The 20,745-nt window shown below is 50.5% G+C and overlaps 1 protein-coding gene across 1 annotated transcript in view; it reads right to left on the reverse strand.

The window, feature by feature from the left end:
* Positions 1–2,602: 2,602 nt before the first annotated feature.
* NOL6 (nucleolar protein 6) overlaps positions 2,603–20,745 on the reverse strand; it is a 30,743-nt gene continuing 12,600 nt past the window's right edge. Inside the window, exons 21-26 of the mRNA XM_076362818.1 lie at positions 20,175–20,272; positions 18,835–18,959; positions 18,585–18,674; positions 15,831–16,028; positions 6,517–6,618; positions 2,603–5,274 (exon numbers count right to left, since the gene is read on the reverse strand). Coding sequence (XP_076218933.1) covers positions 5,125–5,274; positions 6,517–6,618; positions 15,831–16,028; positions 18,585–18,674; positions 18,835–18,959; positions 20,175–20,272 — 763 coding nt within the window. The 3' untranslated portion in view covers positions 2,603–5,124. The remainder of the gene's footprint in view (positions 5,275–6,516; positions 6,619–15,830; positions 16,029–18,584; positions 18,675–18,834; positions 18,960–20,174; positions 20,273–20,745) is intronic.

Raw genomic sequence — 20,745 nt, forward strand, 5'->3', positions numbered from 1 at the left:
GGGAAGAGGCAGCGAGTTTGCTGAACCTGGTCATGATGCTCAGCAGGAAAGTGGAGTAACGAGGAGATCCTTGATGCATCCTCGGTTTGTTCCTCTGCAAGAGCCCACCACAGCATCACCAGCCACGCAGCACCTCCCCACCATGCTCATAGCCAATGCTTATTTTTCTCCTGGTGGCTCCTGAGCCTTTAGCACTTGGGTCTGGTGCAAATACTTCGTGGCACCAGAGGCTGCATCTTTGCACCAGCTCATATGGTTTGAGCAACTTGCAGTTTCATCCTGCTCCCCCAGCACATACCTGGGGTGCCAGCAACCAGCACCTCTTCCCCCACTGCCAAACTGCCCTTTCTTTCCCAACCCCAGCCCCTTTTCAGACCACATTTCTCCCATTTTTCAATTTCCCTACCCGACCTTTTGATTTTCTCTTCCCTGTGGTGCACCCTGCACTTGCTAAGTGCCACCCTCACCCCTTGAGCAGCATCACTCTGCCTTCCCGGGGAGACCATGCGCGTCAAAAGCTGCCACCTGCCAGAGCCGCTTTGCTACCTCTGCTTCCCAAAAGCTGCTGCCTTGGCTGGGAAAAATCACTTCAGGTCCAGAGCATTTTCCTGATAACAGAAACACCAGCAAACGAGCCAACCCCCAGCCAAGCAGCACAGCTGCTGTGGGAACAGCAAACTAGGGGAGGATATTCCCTTTCTGTGCCAAAAACCAGGCAGTTGCTCCTTCCCCAGCCGGCCATGGAAATTTAGCCTAAGGGTTTTCAAAAATGACCAGTGATTATGGGTGCCCAAGCAAAATGCTCCCCACAAGTGCCTTTATTTCCAGGAAACACATGCTTCTTGCATTCAGGGAGACAGCCTGAAGCCAGACAGCCACAGAGACCCCAAACTGCCTCCAAAAAGATCTCGGTGGCCCTGATCAGTGAGAGCTGAACAGTTCAGCAGGTAGGAAAACCCCACAGCACTCAACCTGCTCTGATCATCCCACCATCCCAGCTGTGTTTCATCAACTTGTTTCCCCAGCTTCCTTTCATAAATCTTGCAATTGCCTCTCAAAGCTATCAAGGGCACCTGGCAAGCAGGCGTCTGGTGGCTCTAGAAACACTCCGTCCATCGCCCCCTCTCCTGAGCCAGCACCAGCTGCCTCCCAACAACCCTTTTTCAGAAAACGTCCTTGCAAAGCACGAGCTGACCCTTGTAGGAGAAAGCTGCCCAAAGGGTGGCTCAGGAAAACGCCCAGGAGGACACACCAACTTTTGGAAAGGTCTGCTAGAAAGCTGATACCGCTGAGCCCTGTCTTGGCTGACTTCATCCACCTGCTAAGCATATCAACATTGCTCCAGCCCAGCCTTGCATTTGGAAACCTCCCCGTTTGTGCTCGCCCCCCATGCATGGGACACTCACTGTAAAGAGCTTCAAAGGTCTCCTATCTCTCTGCAAAATCAACGTGGTAGCAATGCCTACGCACCCAGAGCGGTGGCAACACGTCAAATCCCATTGCTATCGCCTCAGCGCTGGCACTTCCCTCCCTTTCCCCTTGTCCTGCCTCTTGCGACATGACAAGGCATGGACTTTTGAGGGCAGCTCTGTGTTTGTACAGCTCTTGTTTATGGACGGGACCACAGCTAAGCAAACACCTGCAAGCAAGCGAGTGCCCACGCACTGCTCTGGAAGTGGAAACCCAGCACGGGTTGTCAAACAAGCATGCTCTGAATAACCCAGGCCCTACCCCAGCTTTCACAATAGAAATTAGTCACGGCACACCAACAAGAGCAGTAAATCGGGCAACAGGAGATAAAGTTTGCAATGGAGACCTCACTTGTCCTCTCTTACGTACCTGAGACACCCTTTTCCTTTGACTCCTGCCTTTCCAGACCCATTAGAGGCACAGGGACCCTCCGCTCCTGAGGCAGAGGTGCTTTGCATTTTGCTTTAGATACCAACTTGTTGCTCAAGAAGTCAGACAGCACCAACACCCAGTCCCTAAGAGCATCCCCAGGCTTTCCAGCTAAATTTCAAGGTGGTTTTCTCCACCCACATTGGCCACAGGGGTCTGATTTTAGCAGATGATAAAACATGACCGAGAACATTTGCAAAGTTTGACTGTACAAACAAGGGCTCCAGAATGGCTCAAAGGTGCCTTTAAACATTTGGATAGTGGGGGATTTGGGGCATAGAGGAGTTACTCTTCCTCTGAAAGGAGCCCGTGGATCACCCAAGGCTTTGGCAACATGAGGAACATTGCGAGCACAGCTGGGATAATGTGTTACTTGGGTAACTTTTGCTGACACAGATGTATCTCCTCCAGGTGATGTAAGCTGCGTTAGCAGTGGTCAGTTTTGCCAGTCTTACTAAGCGCATTTATTTCAAGGCCTTTTCTGAGATACCATTATCTGTCACCAAAATGGACCTTAACACCAGCAAACATCTGCAGCACAGGCTTGACCCAGGCTCACATCTGGTTGCCGAGCACAGTGGCGTTACCTTGTGAAACACCAGCAGGTTGGTACTTGTATGAAAGTTTGGTTATGAGTTCGTTCATCATCAGTTAACTTGGCACCATTATTTTTGCAGGCGGCTAGCCTGGACACTGTCCAACCCTTTGCTGCAAGCTGCAAATGGCAGTGTTCTACCCAAGGATGGAGGAGCAGAGAGGAGATCCAATACACAGGAGGTTGAAGCTACACAGTTTTACATCTTTTTAAAGGCAAAAAGGAAAAGGAGCAGCAATACAATACCTGACAGCATAATAGAAGCACATAAAAACAGAGGTGCTGCAGGGGTACCCCTACAGAGTATATCCTTCGCATACCTCACAAGCTACCCCGCCATGGGAGCTGGGCTGGGGAGGTCAGGGCAGAGGGGATTACGGCACTGCTCAGCAGCAAAAGCAGAGACCGTCTCTCTGTAAATATTGCCAGGCAGGGAATAAGCCAGTGGGGGGACGCATCCCATGAAAGCACCTGGGAAGGGGGAGCAGGACCTTCCCATCCGCCTGGTGTGGCAGTGGGGCTGGAGATGCTCTGCTCCCCTGCTAGCTAATGTGGGCTTCGGCACACACCTCTGCCCTAGGGAAAAGCATGGACATACACAGTGAGGAGAGCGCCCTGGCCCAAAACCATTTACACCCGCAACATACAGCAAGGGGAAAAGCGAGGGCAGGACGGGGCATGGAGGGAACAGGCAGAGCTCTGGCACAAGAAACAAGTGCGGCAACTCGAGTGTTGTCCAACAGTTGTGATGGCAAACTTACAGGATCCCCATGTCAAACTGCACATTCGGAGCAAAGGTAGATAGGCACAAAAAGCAGGAACAATCTGACTACTGAGGAAAATTACAGCCATCGCTGAAGGCAGATTGGGTGATTCCAACATCTAGAGGATGATAAAACAGAACAGAGCTTAAAAATTAATCCTTAATTAACTGCTTCTGAAACCTGTTGAAATCACTGCCTGCATCTCATTTGCTAACGGACCTGTCAGCAGCTTCTTAGGCTGCAGCACGTCATGGTAGCAACAGAAAGTGCTGCTTTGTTCTCAGGTTTGATACCTGTTTTGCCCATTAAGTGCTTTCAATGTTTTCAGTTTAGGTGTACTCAAAAAGCTCTTGCAAGAAAGATGGGCAAAGGATTTCACCTACAGCCTCCCTCAGCCACCGGCACAGGCAAGAGAGATAAATGTTTCTTGTGATGTTAATATAGCAGATATATCCCAAAAACAGGGATGCTGCACACATGTATCTGTCCCGTAGGACACACTGTGCCTCCAAACACTGGATGAATGGGCACAAGGTAGACAGCATCAGCCCAGTGCCACACCTCTGCCACAGGCCACTTTCAAATGCTTCAGAGAAAAAATTTGAAAAATAAGTTGTGATCCTCCACGAAGCTTCGGACCCACTTCCAACAGCTGGAGAGGCCAGTAGGTCTTCAAGCAAGATTTAATATCCCATCCCAAATGCTCCTTACCAAGCGACAATTGTCTACAGTTATCAAAACACCTGAACATCCACTTGCCTTTCCAAGCCTGATCTATTTTTTGTTTCTTCAATATCTGCTGTGACCAAGCCTGTTTTATTTACTCTGTATGTGATTCACCCACACTTTGCTGTTGGAACACGCATGCTGCCTCCATCAGAAGAAGGGGTGGGACTAGTGCATTCGCTCCTTCTTATTTCTCTCACTTCCCCCTTCAGGAGTCCCCATGATCATTTCACATGAGAGAAATAATCCAACACCCCTGCTCAGAGTAGGGTCACCTAGAGCAGGCTGCCCAGGACCATGTCCAGTCGGGTTTTGAATATCTCCAAGGAAGGAGACTCCACCACCTCCCTGGGCAACCTGTGTCAGTGCTCAACCACCCTCATGGTAAAAAAAGTGTTTTAAGTAGAATTTCCTGCATTTCAATTTACATGTCTCATCCCATCATTGGGCACCACTAAGAGCCTGGCTCCATCTTCTCTACTCCCCCATCAGGTATTTATACACATTGGTAAGATCCCCCTGAGCCTTCTCTTCTCCAGGCTGAACAACCTCAGCTCCTGCAGCCTTTCCTGATATAACAGAGGCTTCAACCCCTTTATTATCTTCCTTGCCCTTCACTGGACACACTCCAGTGTGTCCATGTCTCTCTTTTACTGGGGAGCCCAGCACTGGACACAGCGTGGCAGATGTGTCTCACCGGGGCTGAGTAGAAGGGAATGATCTGGTCATTTTTGAATGATTCAGTGTTTCTTTGGTTTTGCTAACCACTAGAATAACAGCAGCTGCTATGAACTCTCTATTGAACTAGGAAACTATCTTCCCAATGCACACCTGAGCCAGAATTTTCACACCTTGACATTTTCATGTGAACACAGCCTTGTCTGCTACAATGAACAGGAACATTTTCAAAAACTTTATCCCATCTTTATATTTTCTTCAAAATAAAAAGGCATTTGCAGTCTTGAAAACAATAACAGGTCCCATCACTCTTCTGATCAAGGCATATAAATAGAGTAAAACACACAGTTCTGGGATTTAAAAAGCTGAAAGCCTTTCCTAAGACTGATTCATAAAAAAGAACAGTCCCAGAATGAATGAACTCTGCTTCAGGACAGGTCCCTCTGACACCTCGCAGTGACCTCAGATAGTCCATTTCTCTGTACGAGCTTCAATGCTTTTGACCAGGCCTTCTCCCAAAACCTCGAAGTCCTCCAGAATTGCCTCCACATTGGGAATGCAGACCAGCTCGTTGTTCAGAGTTGTCACCATCCTTCCTTTCATGCTGGAGACCTGCAGGACACACACAAACATTGCACAAACGGTAGCACCTGCTCAGAGCTGCTTCGCAACCTCTGCAAGCCCCAAATAGGAGAAGTAGATTGTTCTCCCGCCTCGTCACATCGAACCCCTGCCACACCACTACGCCCAATTTTCTAAGCTTCACTTCTCAACACCATCATCGCTCGTTATTTGACCTAATAAACTGCAAGAGTGGCCCTTCCAGCCCCTTTTAGGGTTTACCCTGGAGCCACAGTCCAAAGACCACAAGGAAGGAAGAAAAGCAATGGCCAGGAGCATGGTGGAGATGGGAAAAGAGTGTGCAGGAGGTGCATGGCAGAGCTTGTGTAAGCAGAGCAGATGGGGTATGCAAAAGGGACCACACCATGACCCTGAGTAAGAGCTGCCTGGGCTCTGCTCTGCTCTGTTGTTGGGTGTCAAGACCTTGAGTGGGAACAGATCCTTGGCTCCAACAGTAAAAAACCCCTCATGTTTAATCAAGCCACATTCAGTTCAGATGCATCTCCTCTCATTTCACCACTGTGAATAACTGGGTTTCACAACTGCAGCTAGGCTGAATGGCCAATGCCCTCTGGCCATGAAGAGAGGGGAGATAAATCACACAGAGACTGACAGCAGAAGAGCCTGGGTTGCCAACTCTGAGCCATGAGTCACTGGTTTCTTTGCGTCTTTTCTTTCATAGAAAGCAGCATGAATCACTCCAGCATGCCTCACACCTAGCTTAACCACCCTCTAGAGTTTGCCAACCCACACAATATAGCTGGAAAATATCTCTGTACATCAATAGGACTTGGGCACTATGAACCTAGGCTTGCCACTTCAGCTTCTTTGCGGGTTGGGTATTTCTGGGTAAGTCACCCAAAGCCGCAAGAATGGGACAGCCTGCTGCACACACCAAATGTCTTTGGCAAGCGAGGCATCACCCACCTCCCAGGAGGGGATCAGAGAACAGCACCTGGGACAGAGAGCACCGTTCTGATGCATGATCATGGTGCTGGGGCTTGTCCAGGGACACATGTTCCCTTTTCAGCTCTGCTGATGACTGGGGGCACTGTGGCCACAGCCCTGTCTCAGTTTCACCCTTTCTAAGAAGGGACAGAAGTATGAGCTCCATTTCTCAAAGGGCTTTGGGGCTGATGAGTTAGACAAAGCAATTACAATGCTGAAAAAAAGCCCTCCAAGCTTTCAGGGCATAAAGGTAACATGACGCTTAAAGTATAGTCAAGAACTCACCTTAAAAGGCTGAGGCTGAAAGCTCAAAGGTTTCCACAAAACTGCAATCACTTCCCCACCATGCTTGTCGTAGAAGAACAAGGCAAGATCACTGAAGGCGTCCTGGGTAGAAAACAGAGGTTGTGCCAGACATCCCAGAGCAAGAGCCCGTCCCTGATTGAGTCTCCTTGCACAGGAACACACAGTAGCTCCACACCAGCCAGCACCAAAGCTGCAACCCTTCCAGTGGATTCCCAACAAGGAAAGCAACTGGCAGCCCATGGACAAGTCCTAGGTGCCTCCTACTGCCTCTTTTCCCCCAGCCTTGATGGATACAGTGCACTGCTTCCAGGTTTTGCATGCAGACCTCATTGTTACCTCTTGCTGTCCCAGGGACCAGAAACATGATCCACCACCTCCCACAGGCCTGCAAGAGCACTCAGAAATCAGCATCCAGCTTTAGGACATTGAACCCACTCAGTGCTCCTCACCACGGTCCCCCATCAGCTGGATCTGGCACTACCAAGCTGTCCTATCCTAGTGTCCCAACAGCCATATCCAAGATTTCACAGTGCATCAGATGGCAAGAGTCAGGCCCTGCCCAGCAGGTAATACTGCCACAATACCTTTCACTACATGGCAGCAAAGACCAACCCCAGTCAAGGATCTTTCACTGGAGGCCAGCGCTGCAATCTGTGCCACAAAGGTATCAAAGCTTCTTCTTCCCCCAGGACAAACCCCACCTGTGCTGTCAGCACACAATGTCCCAAAAGGAAACGTAAGAGCAGAAAATTTAAGTAACACAAAGTCCTGTGAAGTGCAAACAGATGAAATGCTCAATGGAGGCACTGCAGGAATCTGCTCTCCTTGCCCCTGTGTTTCAGCAGCTGTGTCAATGAGTAGCTCCTTTGGTGGTGCTGGGCAGGAGAGCTCAGAAAGAGATCTTGCATAAAGAGATGACTAAAGTCCACAGTCTGGTTTCCCCCAAGCCCACGCAAGCTGGATTCCCAGCACCGCAAGAAGGCAGGGGATGAGCATTGCAGCAGAAGTAAACAACACTGTGTGCAAGCAGCTTTTCGAACCAAGAAGTCTGGCCCTACAGCTCAGAAGCCAACACGCTGGTACCTGGAGATATGCATCCTGAGCATAGCTGACCAAGACAGCCAAGAAGCTGCTCCCTGACACTCATTCATCTTGGTGGGGGTTAACATCAGGCAATGGCACATGTTTACTAGGCAGAGCAAACAGCCCCCAGCATCAGTCCAGGACAAGTTTCTGCACATGGCCTCACCAGCTTTGGAGCAACCTACTGCAAGAAATACAGACCCTCTGCTCCCTCTTCATCGTTCTCCTCCATCCCCTTAGTTTCCCCAGCTGCAACTCAGCCACGCTCTTACAAAGAGAAGTCTCTGTTGGCATCATTGTATCATGAGGTTTTCATGAGGATATGCATGAAAAAAACCCAACATCAAAGGGAAGCTTGGAAGGGGTCTTGTATGGACATACCAGGATTGCAGTAGGAGGAAAAAACCATGGATTGGGTTGGTATTACCAGTGATCCCAAAGGGTGGGGTGGCATTTTAAGAATAAAGACCTGATAAGCAGGGAGGGGTGGTGTTGTCTGCAACCTTCAGAGTCAGATTTATGAGTTTGGACTTGGAAGTATCACAAACAGATTAGGCCATCAAGCTGGGAAGATCTTGAGACCTGCCAGCTCATCCCACTTCATGGGATCTTCATGGGGGCAAGGCTGGTCAAGGCATTAGCTCGCCAAACTGGCTAGAAAAAACACTGTCTAAAAATACATTGAGAAAGAGGCAACCCGCCCTGGCATTTCTCAGCTGAGAGTGACGGGTTACGCTCAGAGCCCAGTCAACAGGGAATACTCCTCCTTTTGCCGAAAGGCAAACAGCGGGAGGGAGGGAAAGCTCAATGAAGGGCAAGAAGCACGCTGACCGCCAACGTGCAGCTTTCCAAAGCAGAGGGGAGCAGAGCATGTGAGAACCTGAAAAAGCCCTGCTACCCTACAGGGCGAGGTCTTTTGTGCTACGCGAGGCTCCCTACAAGAAAAGTATTTTTTTACAGGCATGTCTTGCTGGACAGGAGCCAGAAGCATTTGCAGGAAAGAAGCCCTCCCAGGCGCAGCTCATTTCCCAATAAAACCACTGCTCAGCCTGATACCCAGCACCTTTTATCCAGACAGTGGAGAGCAGAGGGCAGATGTTAAAAGGATGGCATCCAGTTCAAAATCCCAGCAAAGGGCAAGCTTCTGCACTTGCACTGCTCCCAGCGTTGTCCACGTGACAGTGCTTCAGGCCAGCTCCACTGAGCTGCAGAGATGCACATTCAACTCTTGGGAAACTGCAGCATTAAAAGGGTCTGATGTATTAGTCACCACACTTCTGTTTGTACAGAGGCTTGGGGAGTAAAAGCAAACAGAGTTCACCTCCCTTTCCACATCCCATGCTCCATGCCCAGTGCCACTGGGCTTGCCTGAGCCTGCAAACACCTTTGTCAAGGGAAAGTTTAAAAGAAAAAGGAGAAAAGACAGGGAGCGCATTTGAACCTCTACTCCCTTCTCAAGCTGCTGTTATCTTTGGTTGCAATTCAGCTTTAAAGGCCCAGGGGAAGCTCTCCCTGATCAGGAGGATCCCTGCCATCAGCAAAACCTACAGCTGCTTCCCATCTTGCAGAGGCACAGGGGACCTGCAAGCTCAGGGCTGTGATTCAGAGGAGCCTAATAGTCCAGGGAAGGGGTACGTGGCACCTGGAAGAAGATTAGCTCAAGGTCTGTAAAGGGCCATCTGGGTTGTTCGAATGAAAGGATGGAGAAAGGTGGCGAGTAAAACAATACCCTGATCTAAAATGGGATTACTGGATTAAGCAGCTCAGGCTGAAGCATGGATTTTGCAATGAGGTAAACACTCATTGCTAGTTAAGCAACTACATTGTTGTTGTTTAGGGGTGGGCTTTTTTGGCCTAACCCTTTATCCACCCATTTTTTCACAGCTCCTACTTATACGCAGAGATCAGGCTCATTGCATCATCATTGCATTTCCAGCTGCTGGAAAAAGAGGAGCCGTTTGGGGAGGTCTCCGCACCCAAAACGTGCCTACCAGCTCTTCCTGGTGCGATGGCAGTTCAAGTGGCAAATGCATCAATCAACATTTGCTCAGTGCTTAGAACATTTTAAGTGCTCTCAGCAAGGGATCTACCAGCATAAAACCCTATTAAAGCTACTTACTTCCAACAAACGACTACATTTGTAGTTAACACTTTAAGGTCCTTGTCATCCTACTGCGACCTGCCCTGATGCTCACAGGTTATGTGATAGAGACAGAGCCTTCCCCCACACCCAAACAGAGCAAGGAGCAGTGTCGAGAAAACCAGGCTGGGGTTAATTCTGTGTCAGAGGGGTTTTAAAAGAGAAATGAAACCTGGGTGTTAAGTTTGGGATTCACCTGGTAAAAGGTATTTCAAACGATCCAAACTTTTCCATCTCCGAGTGCCTCATCGGAGCCACATGCATATCCTTGTCCTGGGGGTTTGGGGCAGCGGCAAAGAAGTATGGCAAGGAAAAAAAGCCACCCATGTACTCCTGGCTGCATTAGCAAACATGCCTTGTCCACCAATCCACCAAACCATCTGAGATGAACGTCTTCAGTTGCTTCCTATGGGATGAATCCAAGGCAGATGTCTAGGAAGGCATTACCAACACAGGAGGAATGTAGCCACAGGTACCCTCTAAGCTCACCCAAGGAGCACGAGGGGCTGATACCTCGATAGGCACATGCACTCCTGTGTGCACATGCACATGCATGTGCATCCACCCCCAACTCTGGGCACTACGCTAAGGGTCACGTAGCTGCTCTGAAGCTGTAAGAGCAGGGAATTTCCTGCCACCTCTGCCCCTCCGAGGGCATAGGTCCAGACAGTAAGGTTTCCTCTGTGCTACGAGAGCCCATGGAGCTTTTTCAGTTTATCTCTGCCTGTCTGGAAGTCACCACAGGAGGAGTCAGGCCTGTCAGTCAAAACAGGAAGGGAGCAGTTTGACCTGAAAAGATTTCATCAGTTCCAGCTACCTCCCACAACCACAGCTTATATATTGTAAGAGACCGAGAACTTTTAATATCATTAATTCCTTCCTAACATGCAGTAGCAAGACACACATTCCTACACTATGGGAGGAAGAAAGGAATGGACTGTAAGTATTCCTGATAGATCTTGTCTGAAGGTGCAAGAAATGCAAAACATTGCTTTAGAGGGAAGGATGTTTACAGTAAAGCAGGAAACATTTTCCTGCTCATCTGCACAGGAGAGATCTCCCATGTACAAGATGGGCAGCTCCTCTGCCACGAGCTGTCTGATAGATATGTGCAGCCAGAGAAAGCTAAACCTCAGTGAAAGAGAGCGCTTTGCATCCACTGACCCACTGAGACCAAAGACCCAGTAAGAAATGTTAGGTCTTCTAACAGCCACATGCAGATGGACATGGCACAGGCAGCTTCATCCGATTTTCCCCACCATGAGAGAACAGCTCTGGACCCTGGGGAGGTGACCAGAGCCTTTGGGCTTTGTGAGCTCCTGAATGCATGCAGATGGGCATGGCAAGTATATCCACAGGACTCACAGGCTGCAGGCAGAAAGATCATTCCTTGAGCTCAAGGACAGCCAAGCCACCCTGGAGTAAGAGCTGCACAGGCTGAGCCTTCCCATACCACGTCCCCAGCAAACAGCTGGGGGTTCTGCAGCTCGACAGCCACCACGACACAGACCAACAGTCACAACAAATGACGCTTCCGTGGGATCTCTGAGACACTTAAACTTAATTTAGCCTTGCTGGAGAATCTCCGCTGGGACCGGACCCAGGGTTTGCTCGCTGAGGTGCTCGAGACCATAGGCGCCAGGGAGGCTGGTGACGGGCTCCAGGGAAGCCTTCTCTGCAGGACATCTGGCACCTGCTTTCCCTCAAAAGCGTCTGTCTGCAAAGCCTTCTCATCTGGACAGAAAAGGTCTGTTCTGGGAGTCTATCAGATCTGTCCTAGAATTGAAGAATTTGCCATCTGAATCCCGTGACCAGCCTTTCATCTCTACCCAGAGCCTCCCAGGCACCACAGCAACTCGATCAGACCAGCTCCTGCAGCACATCTCCTTGGAGCAGGAAAAATTAAAGCAGTCAGGACTCAACACCTCTCCTCCTTTCATTTTCTCCTCTGATTAGGCTCCTTGGGGAAGGCACGCAGCACTCCTTCAGCTCCAGAGCACTCCTGCCTTACTAACCCCTTTGATTTGAGAAGAACAGGGACCTCTCAGGAGCAAACAGATTGGACAGGAGAAAAGTGAGTTCCCTAGTGTCCTTGGCCCAGTAACCAGGAAAGATGCTAAATCCCTGCCCCTCTCAACTCAATCAATATGCCTGGGCATTTAAATCCCTTTTTCACGTGGCAAGCTCAGAGAAGGGCAGATGTTTCTTTTCTGCCCATAGAAGAGAACAAAATCCCACAGCATCGCTGCATGGCAGATGTTTCCCTTCATTGCTATAAACCCACCACAGCTGCCCTGCCAGCCTCGGCTACAACCCTGTTTGTTGCTCAATTCTGTGGTTTGTGCTATTAAGGGAGAGCAAATTACTCTGAATCAAAGCCAGCCAGTTCTGTACCCAAGTGCCTTCTCATCCAAAATCTCTTGTAAGGATTCACTGCTGTCACCACACTCCTTTCCAGCACCAACTTCTTGCTGCGTTTGGATCACCCCTGGGGTTCCCAGGCTTCAGGATGAGGATGAGCTGAACATTGCTTTGAGAAGCAAAAGCCAGGGAAGAAGAAATGCAAAGGTGCTGAAGAGGCTACCAACCAAAGCCAGGTCAAAGCACAAAGCTGATGCAAAGGTCTTGCCTTCAAGCAACAACATTGGTACGCTGAGACACGAAGCTGGATGATTTCTGATGGGGTAGTTTCAATGGACAGTTTGCATCACCTGCTTGCTGGTGACCCTGCAGTGAAAAGTTAGCTTTTGAGGCCCTCCAACACAGAGGTGGACGTGGCTGAGTTACTGGAGAGCACGTGCAGCATCACCTCTCTGATTTTTCCAGAAGAAATACCTGTTTGCCCAGAAAGAGATATTCATCAGCCTCTTCAGGTCTGCCTGCTACTGATCTGGAAGCTACAAGAGCCAAGTGAACTGGTACTGCAAGATACCTCCAATATGACAGCCACAAGGGAACAAAGCCATACCTATCTCAGAGCCTTCAAGAGGAGGAAAAGCCCCCCAGCCAGGGCTGCCGAGGCAGATTTCAAGCTCTAGACCCCATAGTTCGCTCTTTGGAGAAACCTGTGACCAGTTCCTGCTCCGTTCCTCCCAAGCATCCTTGGGCCAAAGAATGAGAGGCACCAAGCAAACGCAACACTGCTTGCAGTGAGGCAATGCGACCTTTGTTCATATCCATGTTTCTTCACTGGGATGTTAGTATATTGGATTTAGGACCAGCTGTAATCTGTAACCCAACCAAACCCTATTCAGAGTCTACTATTACCTGTACTAGAGAAAACAGACAGTAAAAATTCAGTTTGGATGTCGTAATTAAGTCATAATTGGATCCATTAAGTCATAATTGCTTAAAGGATAATGAAAGCTGCTTTCCAGGGAAGTCTCTTCTGTACCTTTCACTTCTGGAGCCATTTGCTGACACTGAGTTGACTAGAAGTACAAAAAAGTCCTATAAACTGCAACACACCCCAATAAGTTTCCTGATCAAGTGCCTTGATACACAGCATGATTTGCTGCAATGTTAACAGCCTCGCCAAGGAGCCTGCTCTCCCCATCGGCTCGTCCAACAGTCTCCAGTTCCTCTTCAAGCACAAAGTCAGCCTCCTGCCACGTCTCCATGAGAGTCGCTTAGCCCCGACCCCTCCAGAGACGCAGAGGCTCTGGCCACATGCATGCAGGCACCTCCAGAGCCTTGGCAGCTGCTGATAGGCTCCATTCAACTCTAACCCCCTCTTCCAGCATGGCATGGAGAGAGATTTCATGCTTAAGAAACTCCATTTCATACCCAGATCTATGCTTCTTGGTTGAGGTTTCATGGTGGCAGGTCAAATTCTCATCATACAGGGAACAGAAGAGAGAGGTCAGTCTTGATATTCCTCCCCAGATCCAGATGAAATAGTGAACGATTCCCGATTGCTGTGCTTCCTGCTCCCTTTTAAAAGCCTTGTGCAGGATGCTTCTCCACCTCCTTCTTGCATATCCTGGACCCCAAGAAATCCCCCAAATACTCTCTGCAATGTGTCCTGCAGGACATCCAGCTTCAAAACCACCTTCCTGCTTGAAGACAGGAGAGCACTAAGCACCTTCTCTCCCCTCTCTTCTCCTCCATGACTTTCCAGCTAAACAAGCAGTGCTACTTGCAGGGAAATTGTGGGACAATTTTGAGGTCTTCCTCAATTTAAAGAGTTCTTGCATGCATCCCTGTCTCTCACTTCCTTGCCCCCCCCCCCAGACTGTCCCAACCTGCTGTGGGTAACAGAAGGACCAAGCTCACACGTTGCTAGACCTGGCAGCTCCACTGAAGCCACAGCAGATACCCATAGACCGGGCAGAGATCTGCACAAAATGCAGCTGGCAGGCAGCGTGGGAGGTAATGGGGCTGAGCCTAGGGTTCAGGAAACCTTCAGAGAAACCCTTCCAAGTTTTCTTTGGCCACCTCCTAAGCTACCTGGGTTAAAGTGAAAGGGGAGCTTGAACCTAAAGGGCCCAGCATCTTCCAGCCTGAACTGGAGTTTTAATTCAGGCACCTCTGCAATTCCTTCTATGTACCTGGAGGTAAGATCTGGCCCTTTCTGCTGTCCCTCCTTGCAGCTGCCACCACCGCCAAGCCTGGCGGCAGCAGCAGCAAAACACTCGGTGGCTGTGCAGGATTAGCCAACTTGGGGACCAGCAAATGCTAAACCCTGCAGAGCCTGCAGGAGGCAGCCCAGGAAGAGAAGAGACGCTACCCAAAAACTATTTTTCTTTTGCAGGCACACCTCCTTCCCCAACGCAAGCTTGGAGAGAAGCTGATACCAAATCTTCAGGCAAGAGAAGCATACAGGAAGGTGGACAAAACCCTCCTGGCATGTTGGTCGGGAGAAGGGCAAGAGGAAAACCCTCTGACCTGCAATGCTGCCCATGAGGGCTGGGAGGGCCACAGCCAGAGCTGTGCCAGAGCACAGCTAAAGCTGGAGCACCTGCAGCTCCAGCTCTGCCTTCCAGCAAGCTGCCACTAGCACAGCCTGGCTGCCGCAGGGACCTGAGGAGCCAACACATGCTGCAACAAGGGAAATCCCAGTCAGATATTAGGAAACAAATTTTCACCATGGTGGCCAAACATTGGGACAGGGAGGTGGGAAATCTCCACCCCTGGACAGAGTTGGCATTCAACAGGACTGGGCTCTGCACAGCCTGCTCTAACGTCAAAGCAGGCTCTGCCCTGAGTGGGGAACGGGGCCAGACACCTCCGCAGCACCCCTCCTGCCGAAGCCAGCCTACAATTCCTATGGCAGTTCTGACACTGCTCACAGCACTTCTGTGGGTAAGGGATGATCGCACACTAACATTTACTCAGCTACTGCACGCAAAGCTGGGAAGGGCCAAAGAGGCAGAGGCTGCACACCTGCGAAGTATTGGCTGTCCAGATCCAGTGTGGATCACCGCTGCCACCCAGCATCTTGCATATCTCCCCAGCTTGCTGAGGCTTTGGCATGGCTACACAGTAGAAAAGCACTGGGTTGGTAACTTTGGATACTGGTGTTCTCCATATACCCACATTACCAACTTCCTCTGCCATCATGCATATAACCAGCCCCAGAGAAACCATCCTGTGACCAATATTCAGCATCTACAGCTCATGCAACGATTGGCCTAACAGCAGGAGCCCTACGGGTACCATGCCATGGATTCCTGTACATCCCCCCAGAAAATACGGGTAGCTACTGTCCATCATGCACCCCAGTTGGTGCAAGAAGTCACGAAAACTCAATTAACAGACTAGAGACAAATGGCTTAACGATACTTTTGCACTGAAATATCGTATTCTTCATCAAAAGCTCCAGGTGCTTTGTATCTGAAGTCATTCTCACATCAGCAGCACTCCCATTTCCATGGAATGGGTGATTCATTCACCACGTCTTCTGCTGAAGAAGCGATTTCAGATGCACACAAAGACCATGACATGCAAAATACATAAAGATGTCACCAACTAGGTCCTGCAGTGGCAGGCAACTAATAACCTGAACACCAGAAGGCAGCTCCCCCTTAGGCAGGTAGCCCCCTATGCCTCCCCAAAGGGCCGTGCTTACTCTCAGCTCCTGGAGGTAACACTGTACAGGGTCATAATCCACCACAGGAAAGAGGATCTTCACTGCAGTGCTGTTCTTCACCACGCCCCGGGAAAATGACTTTAGTGGCCGGTCCACGCTCTCTAGATGCCGAGGAATTTGGTTTGGATTCAGGTGGATTAGGACGTCGTAGAAGTCCAAAGGAGGGCGGAAGACCATCTGCAGGGAGAAAAGACCAGTGCTACTCAATATAGGACACAGGCGAGCAGAAGAGATGAGAGAGGTTTCCCAAGTCCTTGCTTGCATTTTATTCCCTTTTTAGAAAGCAGTAAACCAAAGCCAAACTTTTTGTGAGATTAAGTTTGCCAAAACACCCCCAGGAAAAACACAGCTGTGGTGGAGCCACGGAGAGCTCCAGCCAGTACTGGCCACCCAATTCCCTCTGGTCTGAGGCACATCCCCATTCCAGCATGGGCTCTGCTCACATCAGAAGGCTGTGACCCTCACTCCCCTATACCCCCTGCAAGTGCTGTAACCAGGACTCTGTCGAGAGCAAGGCCATCTCCTGGCAGATAGGCTAAATGTTCTCTGAACCCCCAAAGTGCACCAGGAAGGACACACTCGATTGCCACAGCCCAACTGTACAGCAAGCTCAACCCTTAGAGAAGGGAGATGCTCCCTACCCACATCAGACATCTAGCCAGAAGGACTACACTCTTTACACTATTGGTTTCCCAGATCAGCAGAAAAATCTAACCGCTGTCCCCAGGACTTGGGGACAGTCCCTGGAGAAGAGCTTCCCACGGGGCCAATGTGGTCCTCTCCAGCCCTGACCGGAGACTCCAGGAAGCCCACCTAAGCGCACGACAGTGGGGTGGGCAGTCGACAGAGGGACAGATGGTGAGCTGAGACAGGCAACCGCACCACATGTGGCAGAGTCTCAGAACAAAGAGGGGAGTCAAGAAGCTAACAGGAGACAAACGACACCCAGGGGACACGAGGAGCTCTGTAGTAACAGGACGGTCCCGTCTGTCCAACAGGAATTGCCCCAGAGGGCAGCAGCATCTTCCATTAAGCAGACAGAGGATGAGAGCAAGCCCCATTAATGGAGGGGAGCAATCCCAACCACATAAATATTTGGACAGGCAGGATCTGGCACAGTGGATACAGTTGTATTAAAACGGAAAAAAAATTAAAACTATATGTACGTTTTTGTGGAATAAATGATGCAGGGACATGAACAGAGGCGTGGGACACTGCCCAACTTGGTGCTGGCAGAAAACCCACTGCTCGGAGCTATTTTATAGCCAGGCTGGGGAGAACACACATGAAGAACATCAGTGACCAGCACTGAGTCCCAGCTCTGGTCCACAGAGACCCCCTTTCCCACCCAGCTGACCAAGTCCACAGCTTATTGTACCGCCCTGGGGGCAAAGAAACAGACCTCACAAACCCATGTCTGCATCTGCATGAGAGTGGGCACGTCCCCAAGTGACTCAAATGCAGACAAAAAAAACTTGGAGCACCCTCTTAGATACATGGGAAGAGGAGGCAACTCCAAGTTGCACTGGAAAGACTTTTCCCTCCTCCCGTCCCCATGCTTTGCTTAAACAGATTAGCAGCCCTGGAAACAGCATCCCATGTTTATCCCTAAGGAACGTTGCAGGCCTGGGAGGATGCTGGTACGGACCAGAGGGACACCCTGAGGATGACAAAGGATCCTGCTGCAATGGCCAAGGGGAGGGGAGGGGGAAGGAGGACCAAGGAGACTGAGACGAGGAGTTGGGAGGATGCTGGACAGGCGATGGCTTGTTTCAGGAGCTAACCACCCTCCAGTACACATGGCACCTCTTGGGTTTCAGACTTGGGTCCACACTGCAACTGCGGCACACCGGGCATGTCTCACGTGTACAGCGTCTCACCCCTTCATAGCCCAGTTAGCACACACTGCTCCCGCCTCAAGTAGATCTCACCCCTGTAAGACTTCCAGTGCGAAATGCAGCAGAACTGAAAGCAAGGTCGGTAAATCCTTTTTATATTGCCTAGGCAGGAAAAAAAAAAACCACTCTGTGTGGGTTTTTTTTCTAATGTGAATCTGTCATATCTAACCACTGTTTGGCTTTTTGAGTCCTCTCAGCTTCAATTGCCTAAGTCACTACTTGGTACACCAACAAGCTCCCCTCCAAAACACACGTATCTCCCTTCAAAGGGCAAATAACTGTCCGCATCTCACAGGTCCATTTGAGTAATGGATGTTTTAACTTAAAAGAGAAAATGAAGAGGGTTAAACTACATATGGCCTTGCTCCTCTGCTCAAACCAAAATCACATCTTCCTAAAGTGCCTGTTAGCGTCCTGCCAAAACCTCCACCACCCTGGGCTTGGTTAGACTCAAGCACACAAGCCAGATTTGCACAGTTACACCAAGACAGAGTCTCCCAGAGGCACCATGTGCTCCGGCCACGGACATGCGGCCAGTTCTGCAGGGGAACATTGCAGGTTTGCTCATGCCCCAAGAAAACCAGAGAATACAAAATAAATTTTCCCCAGTCAATGATATTTCACCCCAAGTTGCTATCCAGAGCTGGGTCCCCCAGAAGCGGGTGGCACAGCGGCGCACCAGCCTCCCAGCTCCCATCCTTGCTGCTCTTCATCCTGGGGCAACCACATGTGGCCACAGCCTGAATCCTACTAACACATCCCAGCAATCATCACTGAAGACCACTATGCTTAGCCAGAGCCTGAAAATCCTTGTGCTGGCACCCCAAGGGGTTACCTTTACATCCTGGCTGTTGAGGGGGTCCATGAGCTGCTCCTCCAGGGCACGGAGAGACTCTGAGGCCAGCACGAGAAGGCGCTGCAGGATCTGGGGAGGGAGGAAAGCCAGAGGGTGAAACTCAGCAGTCCTGGATGTAGCAGGGACCCCGCTCACTCACAGGGCCATTGGAGCTGGCTCCAGCACTGGGAGCAAGGAACTGCCCCAAGCCAGCAGCCACCATGGGGCAAGGACAGAGGGCCCAGCACACCTGTGCAGAGGGTCGCTCTTGGGTCCACATGGAGCTCCACCGGTCTTTGGGGGTGGCGATGAACATGATGGGGAGACGAGACCGAGCAGCCACAAACTTGTTCTTGATCTCTGTATGGTCAGCATCTGGTGAGGGCAAGCAGATGGGTGAGATGTTCTGCCCCATCCACAGCCCTCCAGCCCTCTCACCCATGTGCTGCAGCCCAGAAAAGGGCAGTACAACAGGCTTTATCCTCTCCCACCCTTTGATCCCACAGTCCACATGCAACCAGAGCTCTATCGCCATGGGCTTGCTCTGCTCTCACGCTTCCCTCAGCATCCACCTGGAGGAAGTTCTGGAGACAGGATGCAGGGCTAGGTGGACCTTTGCTCTAAACCCAGCCAGGCAGGCCCAGACACGGCTCAAGACACGGCAGGCACTGGGACTGACATGGGCTGGGAACTCACATTATAAGCTAACAAGAGTTTGTACCCAAAGAGTTTTCTACTTCACACACACACACACACCTCCCAAGTGAGGAAAAAAAATAGCTCCTTCGCCAAAACCACTTCCCATTTGGTTCATTAAAAAAAGCTGGAGGGTAGAAAAATATCAGTTTCCAAAATCCAACTGTCTCTCTCAAAAAATAAGTTGAGGGAGTGCTGAAACCCACAGAAACAGCTGCTCCCTCCTGCATTGCACACACCACTACCAAGCAGCTTTACCTTTTCTTATAAATCAGCTTTAAAAGCTGGGTGTAGCAATCCCCCCGACCCCACCACCACCCAAAGCCAAGGCAATCCCATGGTCTTTTCTGGCTCCTGGGCAAAGACAGCACGTACCCGAAAGATAATAAACAGACAAAACACAAGGAAGAGGGCAGGACCACAGGTCCATTTGGATATGTCAACATGCTCCTTCAGAAACCACAGACCTTTACCAGGAAATTCTCAATGCTCAGGAGGTAACAAAACCTGGAGGACTGCAGCCCTTTTCCCTTGCAGGTTTTGAAATCAGGGACTAGTAGGATAATCCCCGTGATGAGTGGTGCAGCAGTGCTCTCAAAGCAGACACAGCGCAGGAGGCTTTGAAGCTTCCCATTCAAGAGCCCAACTGCTCTCCCAGCACAACTGAAGGTTTGGCCCCCAAGAGCCAGGGCAAAGCCTCAAGCAAAAATGATGGCTACGAAGGAGCAGAGGACTTCAAAAGCATGGCAGGACAGGAGTAGAGGAGGGGAAAATCTCCTTGCCCCCAGGAGAAGCCATGACACCTTCATGTATCCAAGACCCCTGGAGCCAGGCGCTGACCAAGGAGGGCTCAAGACCCTCACGCTGCGGCTCTCCTGCATGCTGCCTGCTCACCTGTGAGGCCAGCATTCAGGTTGACGATCAGTGGGTTGTTCTTCCAGTCGAAGGTTGCCAGCAGGTCAAGGAAGCGCAGGAACCCCACCTGGGGAGAGCTGCAGGCAAGACAAAACAGTTCAACACCAGCATTTGTTCCCTTGGCAGCAAGAGGGGCTCAGGGGTGACTTAGCGATGCCCAGACCACACGCAGCCCAAGAAGGGACGTCCATGGTGGGAGAGGGAAGTACAGAATAAGCATGAGGCACTTCCCCTTCTCTGAATCCCCAGGGAAAGTCTTTCCCCCTTGTTCCTCCCTCCCCAAGTAAAAGAAACCAGCAAAAGGTGAAATACTGCCCCCAGTCACCCTATCTCCCACCACTCCCCCGACCCGGACTCCCAGGGTTAGAGCAAGAGGGAGGTGGAGAGAGGGCTGCTCCAATCTCCAGTGCAGCTCTGAACAATGCCAGCCAAGCTCCCAATGTGCCTCTTCCCCTGTGACACTACACGTGCGCGAAGTCAGTCAGCTGGGACGATGGGGCTCCTGCTAGCAGGGTATTTTAGGAGACAGAAAAACATTCTAGGCATCAGC

Source organism: Aptenodytes patagonicus, chromosome Z, assembly GCF_965638725.1.
Source record: "Aptenodytes patagonicus chromosome Z, bAptPat1.pri.cur, whole genome shotgun sequence".
In the NCBI taxonomy this organism is placed as follows: domain Eukaryota; kingdom Metazoa; phylum Chordata; class Aves; order Sphenisciformes; family Spheniscidae; genus Aptenodytes; species Aptenodytes patagonicus.